Here is a 24,297-nt window from a genome sequence, read left to right as displayed (position 1 = left end):
AACAAGATAAATGACATTTGAACCAAGAGACAAGAGCAGCAAAGCAACAATTTAAGAATGCAAAAATTCCTTCAGCTACACCACACCTAGAGATTTAAAATATCAACACCTAAAGAATACAATCTCCATGTCTTACCTTTCTCCTTGTCCACTCTGATCACAACCACACATTCATTCCTACCGATACGAATAAGTTTGTTGATAGATCGGATACGTCTCCTTGAAAGCTCACTGAGGAGAATCATGCCTTCAATGTTGTTGTATTCTAGAAGGCTTACATAGGCACCCATCTCAGCGATAGAACGGACATTTACCATCACCACATCTTCCACTTCTGGAAATTTGTGCTGGTAAAATCGACAGCTAAGAGCAGGCATCCTGAAAAAGAAAAAAGTTACAATGTTTCAGTAGATTAAATGAAAAAAAAAAAAAAAGTTCTGGAGTAATTCAGCGGGTCAGGCAGCATCTCTGGAGAACATGGATAGGCAATATTGTTGGTCGGGACTCAAATGGGATGGGAAGATGCAACTGGTGGTGTGATCACGTTGAATGCAGTGGAAATGTGGGAGAATTGTGTGTTGGATGCGGAGGCTGGTTAGCTGAAAGATAAGTACTGGGGACTTTTAAATGTGTGAAAAGTTATGGACATTGTATTAGTGACCTGAAACAAAATCGAAACCCACTTTTCCCATATATTTGCTTCTCTTGGTCACAGCAGTCTACATTTCTATTAGAAAAGCATGGGTTTAAAACAAATTAAAATTTTTTTTTTGTTAATTCTGGAAGATTAAGGACTGCCTCTTTGGACTGTTGCAATAATTGACTAATTCTTAGCTTTCTAGTTGTGAACATAACGAACAAATTGCATTTAATTTTGCTGACTTGTAGCACACAATTCACTAGGATTTTGTGAAGCAAGCATGCATTATCAGATAAGTCTGTGAAACATTCTGATAACTAATCTTTAAAGATTAACAGGTTTTACATGAGCCAACTGCAGAAACTGAAGCCTTCCTGATGGGCCGCGACTGTGGACTGGGAGAGCGGCCGGAGGGCTTTATCGAGGCGCTGCGGTCTCGATATCTCCTGAATCGCCACATAGAAGCCCGGGTCGGGGCCTCGCTGGTCGGTGGAGCCTGAGGCTGGGGCCCGGGTCGACATCACGGATGTGTGAAGTGGGGCATCGACAGCGGTGAGGCCTCTCTCGGCGGCAGCAGCGGTGAAGCCTTGCGACGATGGGGCTTCGGCGGTGAAGCCACGCGGGTCGACCCGTGGTTGACACTCAATGAGAGTGTGGAGGAGCCGAGAGGGAGGGGAAGAACAATGGAGGATCCAACGTGGGGGGACCGCTGTGAAGGAGGTGGGGAGAGAAAAATGGGGGAGGGGACGACAAAGGACAATGGGGGCCCGGCAAGGGGGAACCACGGTGGGTGGAGGACAAAAGGGGGAGCCGGCGTGCTTTGTAACTTTGTAAGCTCCGTAGGTGACAGCTATTTGTATACATTGGGTATGCAAGCAAAGAATTTCACTGTGCCTCGTCACATGTGACAATAAAATATTCCTATTCCTCTTAAAATCCAAATGACAAAGAGTGCAAAATATAGCTTTAATGATTTAACAAGAAATTTAGGTGTGTATGTTTTTGTTTACCTTGCACTCTACTTGAAACTAGTTGTGTAGATTTGCAGCCCCCTGTTAAACAAATTTTCTGTAAAAATCTGAATAGGATTAGCTTAGCTGTGATGTTTCTGTACAATATCTACTTGCATAATATATTTTCTGGATATATCAATGGATGGCATTTGGGAAATTAATGTATTTTGTTTTGCATTTCTTTCAATTGAGACATGGGATCAGCTAACTCAGTACAAATAAGGGATTGATTTAAAATATGAATTTTAGCAGTTGGCATTCCTCCTAAAGGATGCTACATTGGTATTGGAAAGAATAGATGCAAAGTTTTAAACGCAAATGAGAGAATTTTAGAAACATTTCCAACTTGGTTTTGAGACATTGCCCATCACAATTTTACTTTGTAAAATTAAAAAGTTATCTCATTTGTGTTTTATTCTCAATATCCTGTTTTGCACTCTGCTTCAAAATTTTCTCCATTCCAAGATAGACCAACCTGTGCTTCAGCTATTCTGTGTAGCAAAATATTCTGTGCAATTGTATCCAAACCCAAAAGTCAAAGTAAAACACATTGTCACAACTACTGGTTTCAAAACGTCAATTTTAATTAATTTCATAATTTTAAATCATCTCCTCCTTGCTTTCTGTGCTAATGGAAATATTCCTGATACTTTATGTTTAATTTCTCATTTGAAATATAATAATGCAGTGCCGTGAAGACTGGCAATCCGGTGGTAATGCTGAACAAATGCTGGAGCTTTCAGAAGAGTCACCATTCAGATGAAACAATTGGTCAAACCCCTCTCAGCTGAGCCAAAAGATCCGATGACACAATTTTGAAGAGTGGAGATGGAAAAAAAAAATCCCTTTTCCAGTCAATGTTTATCCTTCAACTAATATCTAAAGTATTTATTCACAAAATGCTGGAGTAACTCAGCAGGTCAGGCAGCATCTCAGGGGGAAAGTCTGAGGAAGGGTCTCAACCCAAAACATCACCCATTCCTGCTCTCCTGAGATGCTGCTTGACCTGCTGAGTTACTCCAGCATTTTGAGAATAAATACCATCGATTTGTACCAACATCTGCAGTTATTTTCTTACAATATCTAAAGTATAGTCTCTATCAGGTCACTACATGAAGCATCCAAGTTTTCAACTACATCAGTGACTACCCTTTGAAAAGTACTTCACTGATTGCAAAGAGGTTTGGATGGTGGCAAGGTTCTGAAAGTGCGATACAACTACTGTAAAATAGTACCCAACTTAGTACACAAGAGTTTCAGACCCAGAAGCATGCATTCCAAAACCAATGACCAAAATAAATCTGGCACTGATCTTGCAATGGATGCAAAGTTAACCTGCATCAGAGCGCAAACTGCTTTTGTAACCAAACATAACCTCACAAAATGCTCATCTATTGGAATTAATTTTGCTTTGAGCCTCACTCAGATCAAGACATCACAAAGTAAGTCACATATGATAATTACTAAATGCACCTAACCTGCACTGTTCAAGATCCAGCACAGAGGTGACAATGACAACTTTTCAGCACTGACCCATTGCTCCCCACTGAAAAGAGAAATACCAAATCTGGGTGGTACTACTTGAGCCCAATGGGTATAGAAACAGGGTAAGTCACAAAATAAGGGATAGGTCACTGATTCTTCATTCAAAGGCTGATAAATCTTTGCAATTCTCTATCCTGGTTAGCTGCCAAGACTTATTGTTTGCATTGAAAAGAGAGATTTCTGGATATTAAACTAATCAAGACATAAATAATAAGCCAGTCCAATAGCATTCTAGTGGGAGATTTGCTACCAGATTTGACTGACTGCACATTTATGTGTATGTGACAAATAAATTGACTATTGACTATTGTCCTTGTTCTACAGTGGTGCAATCATATCCAGTACAACAATGATTCCACTGTTCCCAAGCTCAAATGGCTAAAATACAGAAGATGAAAGAAAAAACTAACAGGAAACAGTACCCTCCATAACGTTTGGGACAAAGACCCATCATTTATTTATTTGCCTCTGTACTCCACAATTTGAGATTTGTAATAGAAAAAAATATCACATGTGGTTAAAGTGCACATTGTCAGATTTTATTAAAGGGTATTTTTATACATTTTGGTTTCACCATGTAGAAATTACAGCTGTGTTTATAAATAGTCCCCCCATTTCAGGGCACCATAATGTTTGGGACACATGACTTCACAGGTGTTTGTAATTGCTCAGGTGTGTTTAATTGCCTCCTTAATAAGAGAGCTCTCAGCACCTAGTCTTTCCTCCAGTCTTTCCATCACCTTTGGAAACTTTTATTGCTGTTTATCTACATGAGGACCAACGTTTATGCCAATGAAAGTCAAAGCAGCCATTATGAGATTGAGAAACAAGAATAAAACTGTTAGAGACATCAGCCAAACCTTAGGCTTACCAAAATCAACTGTTTGGAACATCATTAAGAAGAAAGAGCACTGGTGAGCTTACTAACAGCAAAGGGACTGGCAGGCCAGGGAAGACCTCCACATCTGATGACAGAAGAATTCTCTCTATAATAAAGAAAAATCCCCAGACACCTGTCCGACAGATCAGAAACACTCTTCAGGAGTCAGGTGTGGATTTGTCAATGACCACTGTCCGCAGAAGATTTCATGAACAGAAATACAGAGGCTACACTGCATGATGCAAACCACTGGCTAGCTGCAAAAATAGGATGGCCAGGTTACGGTTTGCCAAGAAGTACTTAAAAGAGCAACCACAGTTTTGAAAAAGGGTCTTGTGAACAGATGAGACGAAGATTAACTTATATCAGAGTGATGGCAAGGGCAAAGTATGGAGGAGAGAAGGAACTGCCCAAGATCCAAAGCATACCACCTCATCTGTGTAACACGGTGGTGGGGGTGTTGTGGCCTGGGCATGTATGGCTGCTGAAGGTACTGGCTGACTTATCTTCATTGATGATACATCTGCTGATGGTAGTAGCATAATGAATACTGAAGTGTATAGACACATCCTATCTGCTCAAGTTCAAACATATGCCTTTATTAAAATCTGACAATGTGCACTTTAACCACGTGATTTTTTCTATTACAAATTTCAAAATGTGGAGTAGAGGCAAATAAATAAATGATGGGCCTTTGTCCCAAACATTATGGAGGGCACTGTCAGTAGAAGCAAAGAACTGCAAATGCTGGTTTATACCAAAGATAATCACAAAGTGTTGGAGTAACTTAGCGGGTCAGGCAGCAACTCTGGAGAAAAAAGGATGAATGACGTTTCGAATCGGGACCATTTTTCAGACTGAAGAGGGGTCCAATCTGAAAAGTTATCCATCCTTTTTCACCAGAGATGCTGCCTGACCCACTGAGTTACTCCTGCACGGTGTCTCTATCTTTGAAGTAAAGGGATAAACCGGAAATTGACGTGGCATACAGTTAGCTTTGCTCTCACAAGAATTTTTCATCTTATTCGTGACAGAATATGAAAACTCTATAAAATGAACAAGTTCACAATTTATAGGAGTAGAATGAGGCCCTTCGATCATGGCTGATCTCTGCCACCTAATACCATTTTTTTTTACCTCCCCAGAACACTTGACACCCATTCTAATCCAGAACATGTCTATCTCTCCCTTAAAAATATCCACTGACTTGACAATGAGTTCCACAGATTCCCACACTCTGACTAAAGAAGTTCCTCACCTTCTACAGATAAATGTGAGGTGTTGCATTTTGGGACATCTAACAAAGGCAGGACCTACACAGTGAATGGTAGGCCTCTGGGGCGTGTTGTAGAGCAGAGGGATGTAGGAGTGCAGGTGCATGGTTCCTTGAAGGTCGAGTCGCAGGTAGATAAGGTGGTCAAAAAGGTTTTTGGCACATTGGCCTTCATCAGTCAGAGTATTGAGTACAGAAGTTGGGAGGTCATGTTGCAGTTGTATAACACGTTGGTGAGACTGCATTTAGAATATTGTGTTCAGTTCTGGGCACCACATTATAGGAAAGATATTGTCAAGCTTGAAAGGGTTCAGAAAAGATTTATGAGGATGTTGCCAGGACAAGAGGGTCTGAGCTTTAGGAAGAGATGGAGTAGGCTGGGTCTCTATTCCTTGGAGCGCAGGAGGATGAGGGGGTGATCATTTTGAGGTGCATAAAATCATAAGAGGAATAGATCGGGTAGATGCACAGAATCTCTTGCCCAGACTAGAGGAACCGAGGACCAGAGGACGTAGGTGCAAGGTAATGGGGAAAATATTTAATAGGAATCTGAGGGGGTAACGTTTTCACACAAAGGATGGTGGGTGTATGGAACAAACTGCCAGAGGAGGTAGTTGAGGTTGGGACTATCCCAACATTTAAGAAACAGTTAGACAGGTACATGGATAGGACAGGTTTGGAGGGATATGGACCAAACACAGGCAAGTGGGACTAGTGTAGCTGGGACATGTTGGGCCGTAGAGTCCTGTTTCCACACTGTATCACTATGACCTTTTTAAAAGAGTACCCAATAATTCTGAGGCTATGACCTCTGGTCCTAGATTCTCCCACCAGTGGAAACATCTTTTCCACATCCATTCTATGCATTTCATTATGTTGCAAGTTTCAATGAGGTCCCCCCTCAATCTTATAAACTTCAGCGAGTAGAGAGGTCCAGTGTTGTCAAACGCTCTTCATATGCTAACCCACTCATTCGTGGAATCATTCTTGTAAACGAGTAAAAAGCGACTCTCAATTGTTCCCAATACATATTAAATTTAGTCAAACCGACAGTATATTTCATTGAAAAGGCAAGACAAATCCTTAAAATGTGAGCTAGGTGTCTTGAAGCGCAGTGTTTCACTTTTCAAGACTACAAAAACTCCAGGACAGAATGATGCAATAGTCGGCCGTGCATTTCACCCCAAACCCTACTTCTCAACCACACGTGGGCACACAGCATACAACGAACAACTCGAAAACAAGGTAAGGATGATGCAGCCTGCCTGACAAAAAGGGATGTACAGTCTATGTGAGGGAACAACTATACAGTCTATAATGTGAGGGAGGTCCCCGCCAGACCTGCTCGGGTTTAACCTGCCACACTTAGTCGCTTTGAGATCCAAGTATGAGACGCGGGTGGAAAAAAGGCCGGTCGATGCGTCACCCCGCCGCCAGGCTGCGGTAAACGCGCCTGAAGTAGGCCGCAGCCCGGAGCAGCGGCGTGGGTGGGCGCGGACAACAGCGGCGTCGGTGGGCGGCGGCCTTCACGCCTCACCTACCTGACGCGTAGGTGCAGTAACACTGCTGCTGTTGTTGCACAGAGGAGGGCGAGCGCTGTCACAACCGGCCGCTGTCCTGTCCCGTCCCGCTCGGCCCGGCTCAGCTCACAGGCCCCAGAGACAGCACCGCCACCACACTGCGCACGCGCCAGCAGCACCGCCGCCACACTGCGCACGCGCCAGCAGCAGCACCGCCGCCGCCACACTGCGCACGCGCCAGCAGCAGCACCGCCGCCGCCACACTGCGCAAGCGCCAGCAGCAGCACCGCCGCCACACTGCGCACGCGCCAGCAGCAGCGCCGCCACACTGCGCACGCGCCAGCAGCACCACTGCCACACTGCGCACGCGCCAGAAGCACCGCCGCCACACTGCGCACGCGCCAGCGCCAGCGCCGCCGCCGGAAGCCGATGTCATTCGTTTCCCCACACCTCCAGCCCAACCTTGCCTCGTCTGAAGCAGGGTCTCGACCCGAAACGTCACCCATTCCTTCTCTCCCGAGATGCTGCCTGACCTGCTGAGTTACTCCAGCATTTTGTGAATAAATACCTTCGATTTGTACCAGCATCTGCAGTTATTTTCTTATAATACTTGCCTCGTCGCCTCTCCCTAATTTATTGATATCTCATTTCACACGGGATTTTTCCTGACTCCCCCGTACTTTATTTCCGCGATGGTTGGCATGGACCGGTTGTTGTAAATCGGCCGCAACGCCCCAACTGCGCGGTGGGGCAGCGGGACCTGGCGGCCGCCATCTTGGTGGTGGCGGGTGACCCGGTGACACAGGCAACCGCAGTTGCTGCTTCTCGAGTGATCACAGCAGGCACATCGCACCCAAGACTCAGTGCTGGAGTAACTCAGCGGGTCAGGCAGCAGCTCCGGAGAACACGGATAGTGAGAGGTGCAGATGCTTGTTTAAATAGAAGGTAGACACAAAGTGCTGGAGTAACTCAACGGGACAGGCAGCATCTCTCAAGAGAAGGAATGGGTGACGTTTTGGGTCGAGACCCTTCAGACTGGTTAGGGACAACGGAAACGAGAGACAGAGACGGTGACGTGGAGAGATAAAGAACAATGAATGAAAGATATGCAAAGATGGGAAAATGTGGCAAATGGTGGGATCCCGTTGCCATACCACTAGCCACATTTCCCTTTTCCACCACTTTCCACCTTCCGCAACTCATCCCTTCCCACTCAAACTACCCCCTCCCTAGGTACCTTCCCCTGCAACCGCAGAAGATGCAACACCTGTCACAATACCTCCTCCCTCGAACCTGTCCAGAGATCCCGACAGTCCTTTCAGGTTAGGCAGAGGTTCACTGGCACCTCCTCCAACCTCATCTACTGTATCCATTGTTCAAGATGTGGACTCTTATACAGCGGCGAGACTAAATGCAGACTGGGCGATCATTTCGCGGAACACCTTCGCTCAGCCCATGTGAACCAACCTGATCTCCTGGTTGCTGGACACTTTAATTCTCCTTCCCATTCCTACACAAACCATTCTGTCCTCGGTCTCCTCCATTGTCAGAGTGAGGCTAAATGCAAATTGGAGGAACAGCATCTCATATTTCGCTTGGGCAGCTAACAGCCCAGTGGTATGAATATTGATTTACCTCACTTCATGTAACCCTGGCATTCCTTCTCTCTCTATCCCTCCCCCACCCAAGTCTTCTCATTTTCACCCTACAAACAGCTTTCCTTTATCATCTTTACTTTTTTGCATATCTTTCATTCATTGTTCTTTATCTTTCCACATCACCGTCTATATCTCTTGTTTCCCTTATCCCTAACCAGTCTGAAGAAGGGCCTCGACCTGAAAAGTCACCCATTCCTTCTATCCAGAGATGCTGCCTGTTCCATTGAGTTACTCCAGCTGTTAGAGTCCTGGATAGAGCAGATGTGTTTCCACTAATGGGAGAGTCTAGGACCAGAAGGCACACGCAGCATCAGAATAAAAGGATGTACCTTTAGAAAGGAGATGAGGAATTTCTTTAGTCAGAGGGTGTCATTGAGTATATTTGAAGCGGAGATTGATCAGTGAGGGTGTCAAAAGTTAAGGAAAAAGGTAGGAGAAATGGGATTCAGAGGGAAAAATAGATCAGCCATGATTGAATGGTGGAGTAGACTCGATAGGCCAAATGGCCTATCTCTGCTCCGATGATATGAACTTATGGATGTTTCCATTGGGTTTGATTTACTACAGCACTTTTCATCTTGTTTTACTTTCAATGTAGGATTGTTATAGAGAGTGCTTTATTGTGTACCAAAACAGAACAATGAAATTCTTAGATAGAGAGTTTCATTGTTCTGTTTTGGTACATATGACACATAATTAGATAGACACAAAATGCTGGAGTAATTCAGCAGGTCAGGCACCATCTCTGGAGAAAATTGATTCTTACTTGCAACACCACTTGAGTATAGAAGTTGGGAGGTCATGTTGCAGTTATATAAGTCGTAGGTGAGGCCGCGTTTAGCGTATTGTACTCCGTTCTGGGCACCATGTTACAGGAAAAATGTCAAGTTGGAAAGGGTACAGAGAAGATTTACGAGGATGTTGCCAGGACTCGAGGGCCTGAGCTGTAGGGAGAGGTTGAGCAGGCTGGGATTTTAATCCTTGGAGCACAAGATGATAAGGGGTGATCTTATAAAATCATGAGAGAAATAGATCAGGTAAATGCAGTCACTTGGTCGGTGTGGACAAGTTCCACGCTGTATCAATCGATAACACAATAGGTTTGTAAACACAACACTCAATAGATAACATAATAAACATGCAAGGAGAAACATCCTTATTTCTGGATTGAACGTATCGCGTTGCTGGGAAGAAGTGGGTGGGAGAGTCTGGTCACATCCGGCTGTAACGTGATGTGCGCAGCTGACGGTCGAGGTGCGAGAGTGAACGGAGGTAAAATTTGGGTCAAAATTACAGGCGCACTTGTCCGGAGCGGAGCCGAGCCGAGCCGACCTGACGACAGCGCAGCGCCGCGCCTTACTGAAGGTCCTTCCTCAGAGCCCCCGGGAGATTGTCCTTCTTCCCCCCCTCACACGTAGGTGGATTGCTGCTCGAGATCAAAACAATGTCGGGGAAGGAAAGGATTGAAGTCTTTCCATCGCGAATGTGAGTATTTTTCTCATCGCAGTTTCCCGTTATTTCTAATTTTGGATCAATTTTAGGGCGGAAATCTGAAGGGTTCTGGAAATTTGCAGTGTTTTCTGTTAAAATTAACACTAGTGTTTAAATTTTCAATGCGACTGTGCTTTACTGCATAGCCCCAATGTAAGGGCCTGGTTCTTGCTGAATCATCTGTCTCTTTCCAAATAAAGGAACTACAAACTATAAAAGTTTTGGCAGTGATTGGTGGTGGATGGTTCTTGAAATTGATTGCTATGTCCGTACTCAGTTTAAACGACTTACTATTGCGTTAAGTTGCAATTCTGCATTGCAATTGGGTTATTGTCATACGCTTTTGGTTTGAAGCAGAAGACGTCTAGCTAAGAATTATTTGTGTATGGCAGAGGTTGCAGGATCAATTTATCCCAAAGAGGCGGAAAGACTCGGAAGCCAAGGACAGCATAAAAATTAAGGAGAGGAAGTATAACATAGCAAAAAAGAGTGGGAAGACAGAGGTTTGGGACTCTTTTAAAGAGCAACAAAAGTTAACTAAAAAGGCAATACGGGGAGAAAAGATGAGGTACGAGGGTAAACTAGCCAATAATATAAAGGAGGATAGCAAAAGTTTTTTTAGGTACGTGAAGAGGGAAAAAATAGTCAAGGCAAATGTGGGTCCCTTGAAGACAGAAGCAGGGGAATTTATTATGGGGAACAAAGAAATGGCAGACGAGTTAAACCGTTACTTTGGATCTGTCTTCACTGAGGAAGATACACACAATCTCCCAAATGTTCTAGGGGCCGGAGAACCAAGGGTGATGGAAATCCACATTAGGCAGCAAATGGTTTTGGGTAGACTGATGGGACTGAAGGCTGATAAATCCCCAGGGCCTGATGGTCTGCATCCCAGAGTACTTAAGGAGGTGGCTCTAGAAATAGTGGAAGCATTGGAGATCATTTTTCAATGTTCTATAGATTCAGGATCAGTTCCTGTGGATTGGAGGATAGCAAATGTTATCCCACTTTTTAAGAAAGGAGGGAGAGAGAAAACGGGTAATTATAGACCAGTTAGTCTGACATCAGTGGTGGGGAAGATGCTAGAGTCAATTATAAAAGACGAAATTGCTGAGCATTTGGATAGCAGTAACAGGATCATTCCGAGTCAGCATGGATTTACGAAGGGGAAATCATGCTTGACAAATCTACTGGAATTTTTTGAGGATGTAACTAGGAAAATTGACAGGGGAGTCAGTGGATGTGGTGTACCTCGACTTTCAGAAAGCCTTCGACAAGGTCCCACATAGGAGATTAGTGGGCAAAATTAGAGCACATGGTATTGGGGGTAGGGTACTGACATGGATAGAAAATTGGTTGACAGACAGAAAGCAAAGAGTGGGGATAAATGGGTCCCTTTCGTAAGTGTGAGGTTATTCACTTTGGAAGTAAGAATAGAAAGGCAGATTATTATCTGAATGGTGTCAAGTTAGGAAGAGGGGATGTTCAACGAGATCTGGGTGTCCTAGTGCATCAGTCACTGAAAGGAAGCATGCAGGTACAGCAGGCAGTGAAGAAAGCCAATGGAATGTTGGCCTTCATAACAAGAGGAGTTGAGTATAGGAGCAAAGAGGTCCTTCTACAGTTGTACCGGGCCCTGGTGAGACCGCACCTGGAGTACTGTGTGCAGTTTTGGTCTCCAAATTTGAGGAAGGATATTCTTGCTATTGAGGGCGTGCAGCGTAGGTTCACTAGGTTAATTCCCGGAATGGCGGGACTGTCGTATGTTGAAAGGCTGGAGCAATTAGGCTTGTATACACTGGAATTTAGAAGGATGAGGGGGGATATTGAAACATATAAGATAATTGGGGGATTGGACACATTAGAGGCAGGAAACATGTTCCCAATGTTGGGGGAATCCAGAACAAGGGGCCACAGTTTAAGAATAAGGGGTAGGCCATTTAGAACGGAGATGAGGAAGAACTTTTTCAGTCAGAGAGTGGTGAAGGTGTGGAATTCTCTGCCTCAGAAGGCACTGTTGGCCAGTTCGTTGGATGCTTTCAAGAGAGAGCTGGATAGAGCTCTTAAGGATAGCGGAGTGAGGGGGTATGGGGAGAAGGCAGGAACGGGGTACTGATTGAGAGTGATCAGCCATGATCGCATTGAATGGCGGTGCTGGCTCGAAGGGCTGAATGGCCTACTCCTGCACCTATTGTCTATTGTCTATTAATACGAGAACTAGTTACGAATTTACTACAGACAATTAGTTTGCATTTGGTCATCGTGTATTACTCAAACTCACTTTGAACAAAGTGCTCATCGATCCAATAATTCTAACCTCCCTTACTTTCATCACTATTCGAACATCTGCACTAGATGGCAATAGTTCAAGATGGCCATAATTCTCAAAACAAGTAGGAACAATCAATAAATGTGACTATCAGTATTGTCACTTCCCATGAACAAATTAAGAAAATTACAGGGCGGCACAGTGGGCAGCAGTAGAGTTGATGCCTTACAGCAGAGACCCAGGTTCGATCCTGACTAGGAGTGGTTTGTATGGAGTTTGTATGTTCTCCCTGTGACCGTGTGGGTTTTCTCCAGGTGTTCCGCTTTCCTCCCACACTCCAAAGACGTACAGTTTTGTGGGTTAAATGGCGTCTGTAAATTGTTCCTAGTGTGAAGGATAGAACTAGCATACTATTGCTGGTTGGAGCGGACACGGTGGGCCGAAGAGCCTGTTTCGACACTGTATCTGTAAACTAAACTACTCTGTACATGTAGACACCAAATGCTAGAGTAACTCAGAGCCGAAACGTCACTAATTCCTTCTCTCCAGAGATGCTGCTTGTTCCACTGAGTTACTCCAGCATTTTGTCTATATGTTAACCAGCATCTGCAGTTCTCTCCTACTTTCTACATACAATAGAACTGGTAAAAGTCTTTGAAGGATGACATATTAATTCCTACAATGAATGTTCCATGTTATCACTGTTAATTCATTGGTAGCCTTTTCCCAAGATTCACTCTTCAACTAACCGCCAAAAAAGGTTATTGCTTATTAGCCTTACCATTTAAAAATTGGCTATCATAAATTGCAGTACTTCACAAGCAAATAATTGAGCAGTTTCCAGGAGATGTGAAAAGTAGTGTGTTTTACAAATTGACTGTCTTCTGTGACCTTTTTATAATGCAAAACATTTTTTGAAGTAAATATTTTCACATAAGCAGATTGGGAACTGGTTTGAGGGGGTTGTGGTATCTGATTGTACCAGAGAACTAAATCACACCTCACCATGAATAAACACTATTTCTGCACATTTATTTAACATATCTTGATTGTTCAACATTCTGGTATATTTATCCTAATTAACTGAATGTAAAAAAATACATTTTTGGTAAAGTATATATAGACCTGATTTGAAGAAAGTAAAAATTTATTTTTAATGCAAATGCAGGGTAGCCTGATTTATGTTTCAGGATCTGGGCATTGTTGACAAGGCCATTTTTTTAGCCTACATAATGACCATGTCATAAGCTATTTTCAAGGACGTTTAAGAGTCAGGCATGTGGATAGGTCTGGAGTTGCAGTTAAGCCAGGTGGCAGATCTTCTATGGTGTTGTTTTTATTGAACCAGATCGTTTTTAATGAAAAATGAAATTTTAAATTCCAGATTATTAAGAGAATGACTACTTTCTCAATTCTCTTGAGTTTTTCCAGTTCATCTTGATTAAATAAACCTCCACCCTGGTTGATGGATATTGCATTATTTTATCCACTTTCAGTGAATAGTAGCAGAGGTCTTTGACCTTGTTATGCTTGCTATTTAGAGTAATACAGCACATAAACAAGCCTTTTAGCCCACTATGCCCATTCTGGTCATGTCATATGTACAACTATTTACCAGCATTTGATGCTTAGCCTACTAAAGCCTTGGCGATTCAAGTGCTTTTAATTTACTTAAAAGTACTTGTATCCACCACCTTCTCAGGCAGTGTTACAGATTGCAACCACACTTTTGATGGAAAAATAAACTGTTGTTCAGATCCCCTCTGTATCTTTACCCTTCACCTTTAACCTATCACCTATTGTTTTTTATGCCTGAGCTATATGCAAAGGTTTCTTGCCATCAGTGTTATCCACGCCTCTCCTATTTTCATATACCACTCGGCTTCCTCTGCTCCAGGGAAAACTAACCATCCTATTGATTTGCTACCCTAGTTTAGTTTAGTTTAGAGATACAGCACGGAAACAGGCCCACTGGGTCCGTGCCGACCGGTGATCCCCACACACTAACACTATCCTACACACACTAGGGACAATTTACATTGATACCAAGACAATTAACCCACAAACTTATACGTCTTTGGAGTGTGGAAGGAAACGGAAACATCCGGAGAAAACCCACGCAGTCACAGGGGAATGTACAAACTCCGTACAGACAGCATCCGTAGTCAAGATCGGGTCTCTGGTGCTGTAAGGCAGCAACTCTACCGCTGTGCCACCTTGCTGCCCCTCCCAGGTATTCCATCCCAGGCAGTAATTTTGGTGAGTTTCCTTTGCACTAGTGTGGTGTCCTGAACTGCGTAGAATATTCTACAATAATGTGGCCTGACCAGATTTTTATAAAGTTGTGTCAAGATCTCACTGCTCTTGTATTCCATGGCCTGGCTAACAAAGATAAGAATCCAATATGCTTTCATCACCACCTTTTCTCCACCTGTGCTGTCACCTTTAGAGATCTTTGAACTTAGATACTAATGTTCCTTTGTTCATCAATACTCCTTAGGGCTCTACCATTCATGGGATATATACTACCTTTATTAACCCTCCCAAAATGCATAATTTTGTACTTATCAGAATTTAATTCCATGTGCCATTGCCTTGTACTAGGTGGTCAATATAATTTTGTAGCCTCATTGCCCAACTTATCAGATACCCATCAATTTTAAATTAAGTGTCATATCTGCACTTTCCTCTTGCCACCTGTGTCCTGGGTGACAAAGAAATGGGAGTTTTCGTTTAAACATTTTGAATGTGTTGATAAGAAGCTATAATGTCAATTTTACATGGATTCTAATGAAAAGGTAATACAAATATGACATATATCTGCTGTTTCTTTATCCTGTTGCTACAGGGCACAAACTATAATGAAGGCCCGGTTGAAAGGTGCTCAGACTGGTCGCAATTTACTGAAGAAAAAGTCTGATGCTCTTACACTACGCTTTAGACAAATCCTGAACAAGATCATAGAGGTGAAATTTATGTATTAAAGACCACCAATATAAATTTAAATAAATATTCCCATTTATTGCTATTGTGGTTAACATTGAAATTTCAGTGTATTACAAATTTTGATCAAGAAATGGCTGGAAATGGTTAGTTTTAAACACCATATCTATTTGGCAGCCTTTACTGTCCTTCATATGACATCGCCCAGGCTTGCATCCGACCACCGACGCTGCTCTAGCCGAGGTTTGGAGCAAGCAGCCAACAACCAGAATGTATCCCCTTAGAATTGTATTTACATTATTATTTTTCTTGCGAGTGAACCTCTGCTTTGTGGAGTTTGACTGCAGCCATGATGTGTGCAAACCAAATGGTTCTTTGTGAGTTTATAGACGTGTGGATGCAACAAGTTTTTTTTTTTGGCCTGCACCAAGCAAAATTGATTTAGGGCAAGTCCTCCACTTGTTATTTTAATTAAACTTTGCCTTTGTAAATAATGACAGAAGGAACAAATAGCAGCAAGAGTTATTTTTTTAATGTATAAAGGAGCAGTGTTCTACATTTAAAAACAAAATAGCGACAATAAAGTTAAATAAAATAAAAGCCATGAACTCTGGACTAGGATAAATTAGCTGCACAATATTATTTTATTTATTGTGATTTATCTGTTTCCAGACCAAGACATTAATGGGTGAAGTAATGAGGGAAGCAGCTTTTTCCTTAGCTGAAGCTAAATTCACTGCTGGAGATTTCAGGTGTGACTGCAAAGAAAAATATATTTTGCTGGATTACCTATTTAATCCTCATTGTACAAAATTTGCAGCATTTAATTATTGGTTAGTTGATGTTTGTTAACCATGAATTGATGACTGTGTTGCATTCACTTTATGCACAGAACTTATCAAAGCCTCTATATAGTGGATTAACGTTAATGTTGAACAAATGGACACAATTTTTTTATTTAGCATTTTGCACACCAAAATTGTATATTGCACATTAAGGACATGGGCAGTTGGCATTATTATTTCCATTTAACATTTATTGCTAAAGTTGTGTATTTGCATAATTGTAATTATATGAAGGAGTGTATTATCCAAGTTGGTTATTATTGTATTTAATTTCTGGATTCTGATATATGCAGTACTACTGTGATCCAGAATGTGAACAGAGCTCAGGTCAAGGTCAGAGCAAAAAGAGACAATGTAGCAGGTATGTTTTTATTGACACTTTGATATCTTGATTCTCTTGGGAATTGGGACATTTCTATAGCTGCAACATCAGTTTTACACCTAAATTAGCAAGAATCTTTAATTTGATGGGATTTAGATGATTTTGTAAACATTTGCCAATTTAAAAGAAGCACTAGCAATATTCTGTAGACTTATTGCCAGAGATGTAATTGCCATTGACATTTTTTTCTCCAATATTTTGATGTTTTCTTGTCATGTTCAACCTTAGTGATGGGGAAACAATAAATTTATTTGTGTGGAAAAGAACTGCAAATGCTAGTTTACACCGACCGAATAAATGTATTTGGTTTGTTCAGTTGCTTGTTTTGTGATGAGACCGACTTTTCCATCTGATATTTTACTACATTTTGTTTTTTCTATGTCTTCCTCCTTTCTGTGGGGTGAGCCTGCTCCCTCATTCTGCTGGTGCCCAAGCAGCTACTTATTTCTTAATGTGATAGAATGAATTCTGTCATTGGCTGTCCAAATAATATACAAGCTTTCAAAGTGGGGTGGTTTTAATTCTAATTCCATTTTCCACTAAATGTAACATAAACAAATGCAAACAAATGATGGGCTCTTATTCTGTTTCTTTAGATTCATCATGATGGGGTAGAGGTAGAGAAAATATTTTCCCTTATGGTTTGGATCAAAACCAAATGTCGTAAATTCAATTGCAAATTTTATCTGTGTGTTCATTAGAAAGTGGAACACTACCCCCTGTAATTGGCGGAAATGCAGTTAACCAAAATCCATATGACAAAAGATGGAAAGAGTCTTGTCTTGTTTGGAGTATAAACACAGTCAAAAGAGCAATTAAATCATATAGTCTGCTTGGACCTGATATATCTAAAATTTCCCGTTTGGTGCCCTGATTTGGGCCCCCTTTCCAGTAGGGAAAAGCATCCTGTGTAGTTTTAGTGGTGGATAGATTAATACTAATGATCAGTCAGTTAATTTCTTTAGCATTGTAATAATATTATGGTAGTAGACCTAAATGACCAACAACATAGAGGATAAAAAATGTAACCTTTTTCCACACCTATCTCATTCGGGGGAGGGGGGGGGGGCATTAGTTGTTGGCTGCTTCTCAAACTTCTACAAAGTGGTAAAGAAATGTGCATTTTTGAGCAAGAAAAGGAGAAGTGCATGAATTGTGTCCTTTACAAAAAAAATGACTTGATATAAAATTTATTTGATGTTCCCTCATTTAGTGAATTTATTTTTTAAATAGGTGTTGTACTGCCGGTGTTTGAACATTATCACGAAGGAGGAGATAGTAAGTAAAAGCTCTACTTTTATCAAAAATGGAAATGTTCATTGTGCTTCTTAATGATTAAGTGTTTCATAGTAACTGCATTATCCATAGAAGATATGAAATACAAGTGTTGCACCACAAGGGGTCAATGATGTCGTCTGTTGGCCTTGCCTTACAGGTTGCTTAAGTCACAATTTGATGAAAATGTTACCTAAAAGATGCAGAGACAAAGCAATGGTAATTTGGGACAGCAATTGTGTATGTGCGGGAAGGATGTATCCGTCCTAAACACCAATGACAGAAGAATCATGGCACATTCAAGTGTGGGGAGAAAAGGGAAATGTAGTCCTAGTGGATAGCATAGTCAGGAGAATAGACATTGTTCTGTGAAGCAAAGAAGTTCCAAATGTTGTATTGCCCTCGGTGCAAGGGTTAAGGACAGCTCTTCTACACTGGAGAAGAACTTGGAATGAGATGTGGTGGATCAAGCTACAGCATAAGGTTTCCAAATTTGCTGTTGATAGAAAAATGGGTGGAAGGTATGTTGTGGAAAGAATACTGTGATTCTGCAAAAGGATGTGGATAGATTGGCAAATGGTGTTTGGCAAAATGTGAGGTCAGCCACTTGGGTAAAATAAATTTGCTATTTAATATAGGAGTTGGAGGGTGGGTCAGATTTGTGTGTAATTAGAAGGGCTAACGTTTGCCGGGACTATTTCTGGAGAAGAGTGAACTGCGCAAAGTGGAAGGGTTGTACCTGCATCAGAGTGGGCTCTACATGCTTTGGACTTTTGCTTGTGATATCAGAGAAGGGGTGGGGAAGTAAAGGTTTAAACTAAATTAGATAGGAAAAGGGCTATAGTCAAGTGGTGGTAAAAAAAACAATGTCATTCCTGTAGGCAGAGCTGACAAAAGTATTTTAAGGCATACAGGAAGGGTGCAAAACTAAATTGCATCCAGAGTCTGCCGAGTAAGGCAGATGAACTGAGTGTTGATTAGAACTTAATATTGTTGCTAATAATAGAAAGGTAGGACTGACTACTCTGTGCTTCAGAGTAAAGAATCCTCGGGCATGATAATGGGGGTATCAAAGAGGCGGCATTGTAATACTGTATTGATTATCATGGAAATGAGAATATCCTAGAAGTGTTGTAAAATAAGGCCATATGGAGGTTGAGATGAGAAACAGAGGGGTGATCATTTTGCTGTGTATAGCCTAACACAGTCCGAACAATTGGCAGGAAATGGGAGTGGATATGTACACAAATCAGAACTGAAGAATAATTGGCTCTTGAGTAGGGATTTCATCTTCAATATTATAAGACAATAACTGCAGATGCTGGTACAAATCGAAGGTATTTATTCACAAAATGCTGGAGTAACTCAGCAGGTCAGGCAGCATCTCAGGAGAGAAGGAATGGGTGACGTTTCGGGTCGAGACCCTTCTTCAGACTGATGTCGGGGGCGGGACAAAGGAAGGATATAGGGAGATCTGGGAAGAGAGGGACAGAGGAACTATCTAAAGTGGGAGAAGTCGATGTTCATACCACTGGGCTGCAAGCTGCCCAGGCGAAATATGAGGTGCTGTTCCTCCAATTTCCGGTGGGCCTCACTATGGCACTGGAGGAGGCCCATGACAGAAAGCTGCGCTCGGTCCGCGTTGGCCAAACTGGTCTCCCGGTGGCCGAGCACTTCAACTCCCCCTCCCATTCCCAGTCTGACCTTTCTGTCATGGGCCTCATCCAGTGCCATAGTGAGGCCCACCGGAAATTGGAGGAACAGCACCTCATATTTCGCCTGGGCAGCTTACAGCCCAGTGGTAGGAACATCGACTTCTCCCGCTTTAGATAGTTCCTCTGTCCCTCTCTTCACCTCCCCCTTCCCAGATCTCCCTCTATCTTCCTGTCTCCACCTATATCCCTTCCTTTGTCCCGCCCCCCTGACATCAGTCTGAAGAAGGGTCTCTACCCGAAACGTCACCCATTCCTTCTCTCCTGAGATGCTGCCTGACCTGCTGAGTTACTCCAGCATTTTGTGAATAATCATCTTCAATATTGATTTGTGCTAAGTGGCAAAAATGCCAGTCTGAAACTTATTTGATATATTTGGCTGAAGATTTATGCTAATGTCTCATGATCATGTGTTTCTAAACTATATCCCTCATGTAACCTCTTTCAGTGCTGTTTGTTAATACAGCTGTTTTGTAATAGCAAAATTGAATTGCTGTTTGTAAAGGTTACATTTGGAATAGTTTAAACACTGATCCTTTTTATATTATTGGCGTTATCATGTACTCCTGATTATAGCTGCTTCCTTCTCAACAATCCCTAACACTTGGTAAACCTACATATGGCAAGTGGGAAAGACAAATATTGGAGTGCAGGGCCAATATGTTCCTGTAAGGTTGAAAGGTAAGGGCAACAAAATCCAAGGAGGCCTGGATATCAGTGTTAAAAGGGCAATTAAAGAAAAAAACATACCAGGTTTAGAGAAACTGAACCCAGGGCAAGCCTGTCAAAAAAATTGAAAGTATAGCAGAGTTCTTAAGAATTTAGTGTCGCAAAAATCAGTGGTAGGCAAGATTAGAAAACTCAAAGCATATTATATTCAGGATAAAGGAATATGGAAAGAAAGTAGTGTAAGAAAATAACTGCAGATGCTGGTACAAATCAAAGGTATTTATTCACAAAATGCTGGAGTAACTCAGCAGGTCAGGCAGCATCTCAGGAGAGAAGGAATGGGTGACGTTTCGGGTCGAGACCCTTCTTCAGACTGAAGAAGGGCCTCGACCCGAAACGTCACCCATTTCTTCTCTCCTGAGATGTTGCCTGACCTGCTGAGTTACTCCAGCATTTTGTGAATAAATAGCTTGGAAAGAAAGTAGGGCAATCTGGACAAATGGTAATCAAATTGTTATATATTCCACATAAGGACCCTGGCAGGTGAGGCAGAGGTTCACTTGCACTTCCTCCAAAACCTTCCCCCACATAGTTATAGTTGGAGATGCACAAGTTATCCTAAATTTTTAGTTACAGTGCTTGAGCTGATGTTATTGAGGTTTTTTTTTCATTGTTAAGGTTATGAGTTGACCGGCCTGGCCAGAGGTGGAGAACAGCTGGCTAAATTGAAGAGGAATTATGCCAAAGCAGTGGAACTTCTGGTTGAACTGGCATCATTGCAGGTATGAGTTAATGAAAAGCAAGACTAGGATCTGATCTTGTACCAATAAAAGTTTAACATTTTAATATGTAAAATTACATTAATGAAAGTGTACTTCTGCTAATGTACTACAACTATCAATCTTGTTAATGGTCATGCTTGTGCCATGGAAAGATTTGATTTTAGCTGTGCTTGTGTAACTGAGATGCATGTTTTGAAACATAGGAAAAAATACTTGCAAGTAGGGAATTCTTAGTTTTTGTTTGCCACTCTTTGCAGACTAAACTTTAACTCTTTTTATTGCAGACTTCATTTGTGACATTGGATGAAGCTATTAAAATTACCAATAGGCGTGTAAATGCAATTGAACATGGTAGGCTCTTAATTTCTGCTATTGCCTTTAAGATACAACGATTTCAGACAATTGAGCATCTCAATTAATTTTTTTAAAAAGTCATGTTGCAAATCTTCCTTAGAAAATGTGAAAGCATTCTCATTTAATTTTTTTCCCCATAGGCAATCACATGAAATCAATTTAGTTGAGTCCTGCATAGCTGGATTTAACATATAACATATAACAACTACAGCATGGAAACAGGCCTGTCCGGCCCTACCAGTCCACGCCGACCATTCTCCCTGACCTAGTCTCATCTACCTGCACTCAGACCATAACCCTCCAATCCCCTCCTATCCATATACCTATCCAATTTACTCTTAAATAATAAAATCGAGCCAGCCTCCACCACTTCCACCGGAAGCCCATTCCATACAGCCACAACCCTCTGAGTAAAGAAGTTCCCCCTCATGTTACCCCTAAACCTTTGTCCCTCAATTCTGAAGCTATGTCCCCTTGTTGGAATCTTCCCCACTCTCAAAGGGAAAAGCCTACCCACGTCAACTCTGTCCGTCCCTCTCAAAATTTTAAAAACCTCTATCAAGTCCCCCCTCAACCTTCTACGCTCCAAAGAATAAAGACCCAACCTATTCAACCTCTCTCTGTAGCCTAAGTGCTGAAACCCAGGCAACATTCTAGTAAATCTCCTCTGTACCCTCTCCATTTTGTCGACATCCTTCCTATAATTGGTTTAATGGATTGAATAAAATAGGTAATTCTTGTTTCCTTCCTGTAAATTAGGATACAAACATTTTCTTCTTAAGCAGTCCATGAGTACAGATTACCATTTCCGTTTGTGGCTATAGACCAATGAAGGCTCTGGAAAATATAAAAGTGTAATTTATTTGAGCAGCAGAACAAAGCAGTCTCAAAATTTGATGAATAGGCTTTCCTCTATTGATGATTGAGATTGTCAATTATCAGCTTTGTAGGGTCAGAGAACAAAACCACAATGGGACAAGTATTCTGGATTATTGACCATCCTTAAAAAAAATTTGATCTATCACATCAGAAATTTAACATTTACTAATGGCTATGAAACATTCCAATAAGTTTGGAAATCTTTTATTGTAGTAACTTAAGCAGGTTTTTTTTCAGGATCATAAGTGGTCTCAGTATTGTGATCTCAAAACTTTCTCGGGTTCAAATTCTCATCAGAGATGTTTAAATGAGTCATTCCAACTTCTAGTTACTTATTTCTCCTGACCTAGCTCCTTGAACTTAATTTTAAACTTGTTTCTCTGTCACCATTTTCCTAAACAAATTATATAAATTGCAAATTGGCCATTGGACCAGAAAATGGCTGCTTCATTGAAGGTTTTCTATGCTTGCAGAGTGTTGGCAAAGATAAGGTCCCTAACCATAATCTATTAAGTAGGGAAATCCATATCTTAGAAAGAAAAAAATGTACAGTACCTTGAATTCAATAGAACAGTGATGCAGAGAAATCTGGTATCAAGTCCAGAATGAGATGAAGGTTAAAGAGGACTAGAGGGGTTAAGATGAGAAATAATTATTCGCTGAAGGTGTGGTAAAAGTGATTATCGATGTAGGACAACCTAATTTTATAATACAACCTTGGGTAAGGGTGACAATTGCAAGTGGAAAGTTATCTGGAAAATGTGTAATTTCTCCTTTTACAAACTGGCAAGATGCAAATCTGGAACTTTGTCATATGCTGTATCAGAATTGATGTTAGTCATGGATTCATAATGTCATGTTAATACTCAACTAATTACTGTACCATTTTAACTTAGTGATAATTCCTCGGATTGAACGCACATTGTCTTATATTATTACCGAGTTGGATGAAAGAGAAAGGGAGGAGTTCTATCGGTGAGTGTTCTGGCATTGTATTCTGTTGGACCATCTCTTAAATTTGTTATTGGGTTACTTAAATGTACATAAAACAGCAACGTGGGACATTTACAAATTCAAAGACAAAGGCATCAATTTGCAATGTCCACTCTACATACAGGTTGAAAAAGATCCAGGAAAAGAAAAAGCAGTTGAAGGAAAAGAGAGAAAAAGAACAGGAAGGTCGGAGATTAAAACATGATAATGCACCAGCCAACCTACTTGAAGATGAAAAGGACGAGGACCTGCTCTTTGACTAATCTAACCAAGTAGCTCCCATTACCTACTATTCATTGAAGCAGCGAGCTTAAAATTGTGATGTATTTGTGTGTTATATTTAATGTTGATTTGCAAACCCAATTATATGTCAGGTGAATACTGTTTTGTAAGTTCACAATTTGTTACATGTAAACAAAACATTGATTCTTGCACATTTCTGTACTGTATGGGGGGGATGTAATTATTCACTATTACTCTTTACGGTGAGCTAATTAAATATTTCTTGCAAACCAAGTTGATTAAATGGTTTGAAAAAGCAATGTTAAATAGTTGGATGTTCTTATGTTGTAACACACTTTCAAGTTCTAGTTGGAGCATTGTGCATAATGGTAATTAAAAATAGTACAGGAATGTGCCTTTAGTCCTTTGAATATTCCATGGAAATAGCTCAAAGTAGATAACAGCAATTAAAACACTGTTTCCAAGTCACCTTGTTGGTTAGTAATTAGGTTCCCATTTTTCTCCTCCTCTGTTGTGCTTTTGACCCAGTCTGGAAAAGCAGTATTCATAGATCAGTGTTTTTAAGGAAGAATCCACTATTTTCTCTCATTATTCTCCTTTGAACTACAAAGATGCTCCCGTCTGCTTTATACCACGTCTGTAAAAAAAGGCAGAATCCAATGATATTCAAAGTTTATTGCTGGTGTAATTGCACTAATCAAAATTTGTATATTCCACAATGATTCTAAAATAACAGTAACATTTTAAAGTTTGTCATGTACATATAGAATGAAGATAGTAAAATTATATATTTAAATCCCTTCCAAGTATGACTGCAAATAGAGGGAAAACTCATGTATAAGAAAATAACTGCAGATGCTGGTACAAATCGATTTATTCACAAAATGCTGGAGTAACTCAGCAGGTCAGGCAGCATCTCGGGAGTCTGAAG

At 41.3% G+C, this 24,297-nt stretch overlaps 2 protein-coding genes across 5 annotated transcripts in view; one reads left to right on the top strand and one right to left on the bottom strand.

Moving 5' to 3' along the window:
- The window catches only part of eif2s1b (eukaryotic translation initiation factor 2, subunit 1 alpha b), a 20,402-nt gene extending 13,354 nt beyond the window's left edge, over positions 1–7,048 (bottom strand). Inside the window, exons 1-2 of one of the 2 annotated variants that reach the window (XM_078406352.1) lie at positions 6,893–7,048; positions 137–378 (exon numbers count right to left, since the gene is read on the bottom strand). In XM_078406352.1, coding sequence (XP_078262478.1) covers positions 137–377 — 241 coding nt within the window. In that variant the 5' untranslated portion in view covers position 378; positions 6,893–7,048. Of the gene's footprint in view, positions 1–136; positions 379–6,888 lie in introns of both variants that reach the window. The other variant, XM_078406353.1, reaches the window with a different exon arrangement.
- atp6v1d (ATPase H+ transporting V1 subunit D) lies at positions 6,581–24,297 on the top strand. Of its 3 annotated transcripts, none has more exons than XM_078406357.1 (10): positions 6,581–6,596; positions 9,826–10,014; positions 15,138–15,255; positions 15,905–15,984; positions 16,371–16,438; positions 17,693–17,737; positions 20,794–20,897; positions 21,182–21,248; positions 23,027–23,105; positions 23,248–24,297. In XM_078406357.1, exons 2-10 carry the CDS (start codon positions 9,974–9,976, stop codon positions 23,384–23,386), a joined length of 741 nt encoding a protein of 246 aa, XP_078262483.1. In that variant the 5' UTR covers positions 6,581–6,596; positions 9,826–9,973; the 3' UTR covers positions 23,387–24,297. The 3 variants fall into 3 exon arrangements, with proteins under 3 accessions (XP_078262483.1, XP_078262482.1, XP_078262480.1); XM_078406356.1 differs by lacking the exon at positions 6,581–6,596 and adding an exon at positions 7,643–7,791; XM_078406354.1 differs by lacking the exon at positions 6,581–6,596 and having other exon boundaries at positions 9,740–10,014.

Source organism: Rhinoraja longicauda, chromosome 10, assembly GCF_053455715.1.
Source record: "Rhinoraja longicauda isolate Sanriku21f chromosome 10, sRhiLon1.1, whole genome shotgun sequence".
NCBI lineage: Eukaryota > Metazoa > Chordata > Chondrichthyes > Rajiformes > Arhynchobatidae > Rhinoraja > Rhinoraja longicauda.
The sequence above is the reverse complement of the archived record's forward strand: the minus strand, read 5'-3'. Positions and strand labels throughout refer to the sequence as shown.

What these genes read in the sequence shown, in the direction of transcription:
- atp6v1d (XM_078406357.1), top strand. Translation starts at nt 9,974, where the DNA reads ATGTCGGGGAAGGAAAGGATTGAAGTCTTTCCATCGCGAAT. An exon ending in GAAGTCTTTCCATCGCGAAT is followed by an intron (nt 10,015 to 15,137) that starts GTGAGTATTTTT and finishes CTGTTGCTACAG; the next exon opens with GGCACAAACTATAATGAAGG. An exon ending in GAAAGGGAGGAGTTCTATCG is followed by an intron (nt 23,106 to 23,247) that starts GTGAGTGTTCTG and finishes CTCTACATACAG; the next exon opens with GTTGAAAAAGATCCAGGAAA.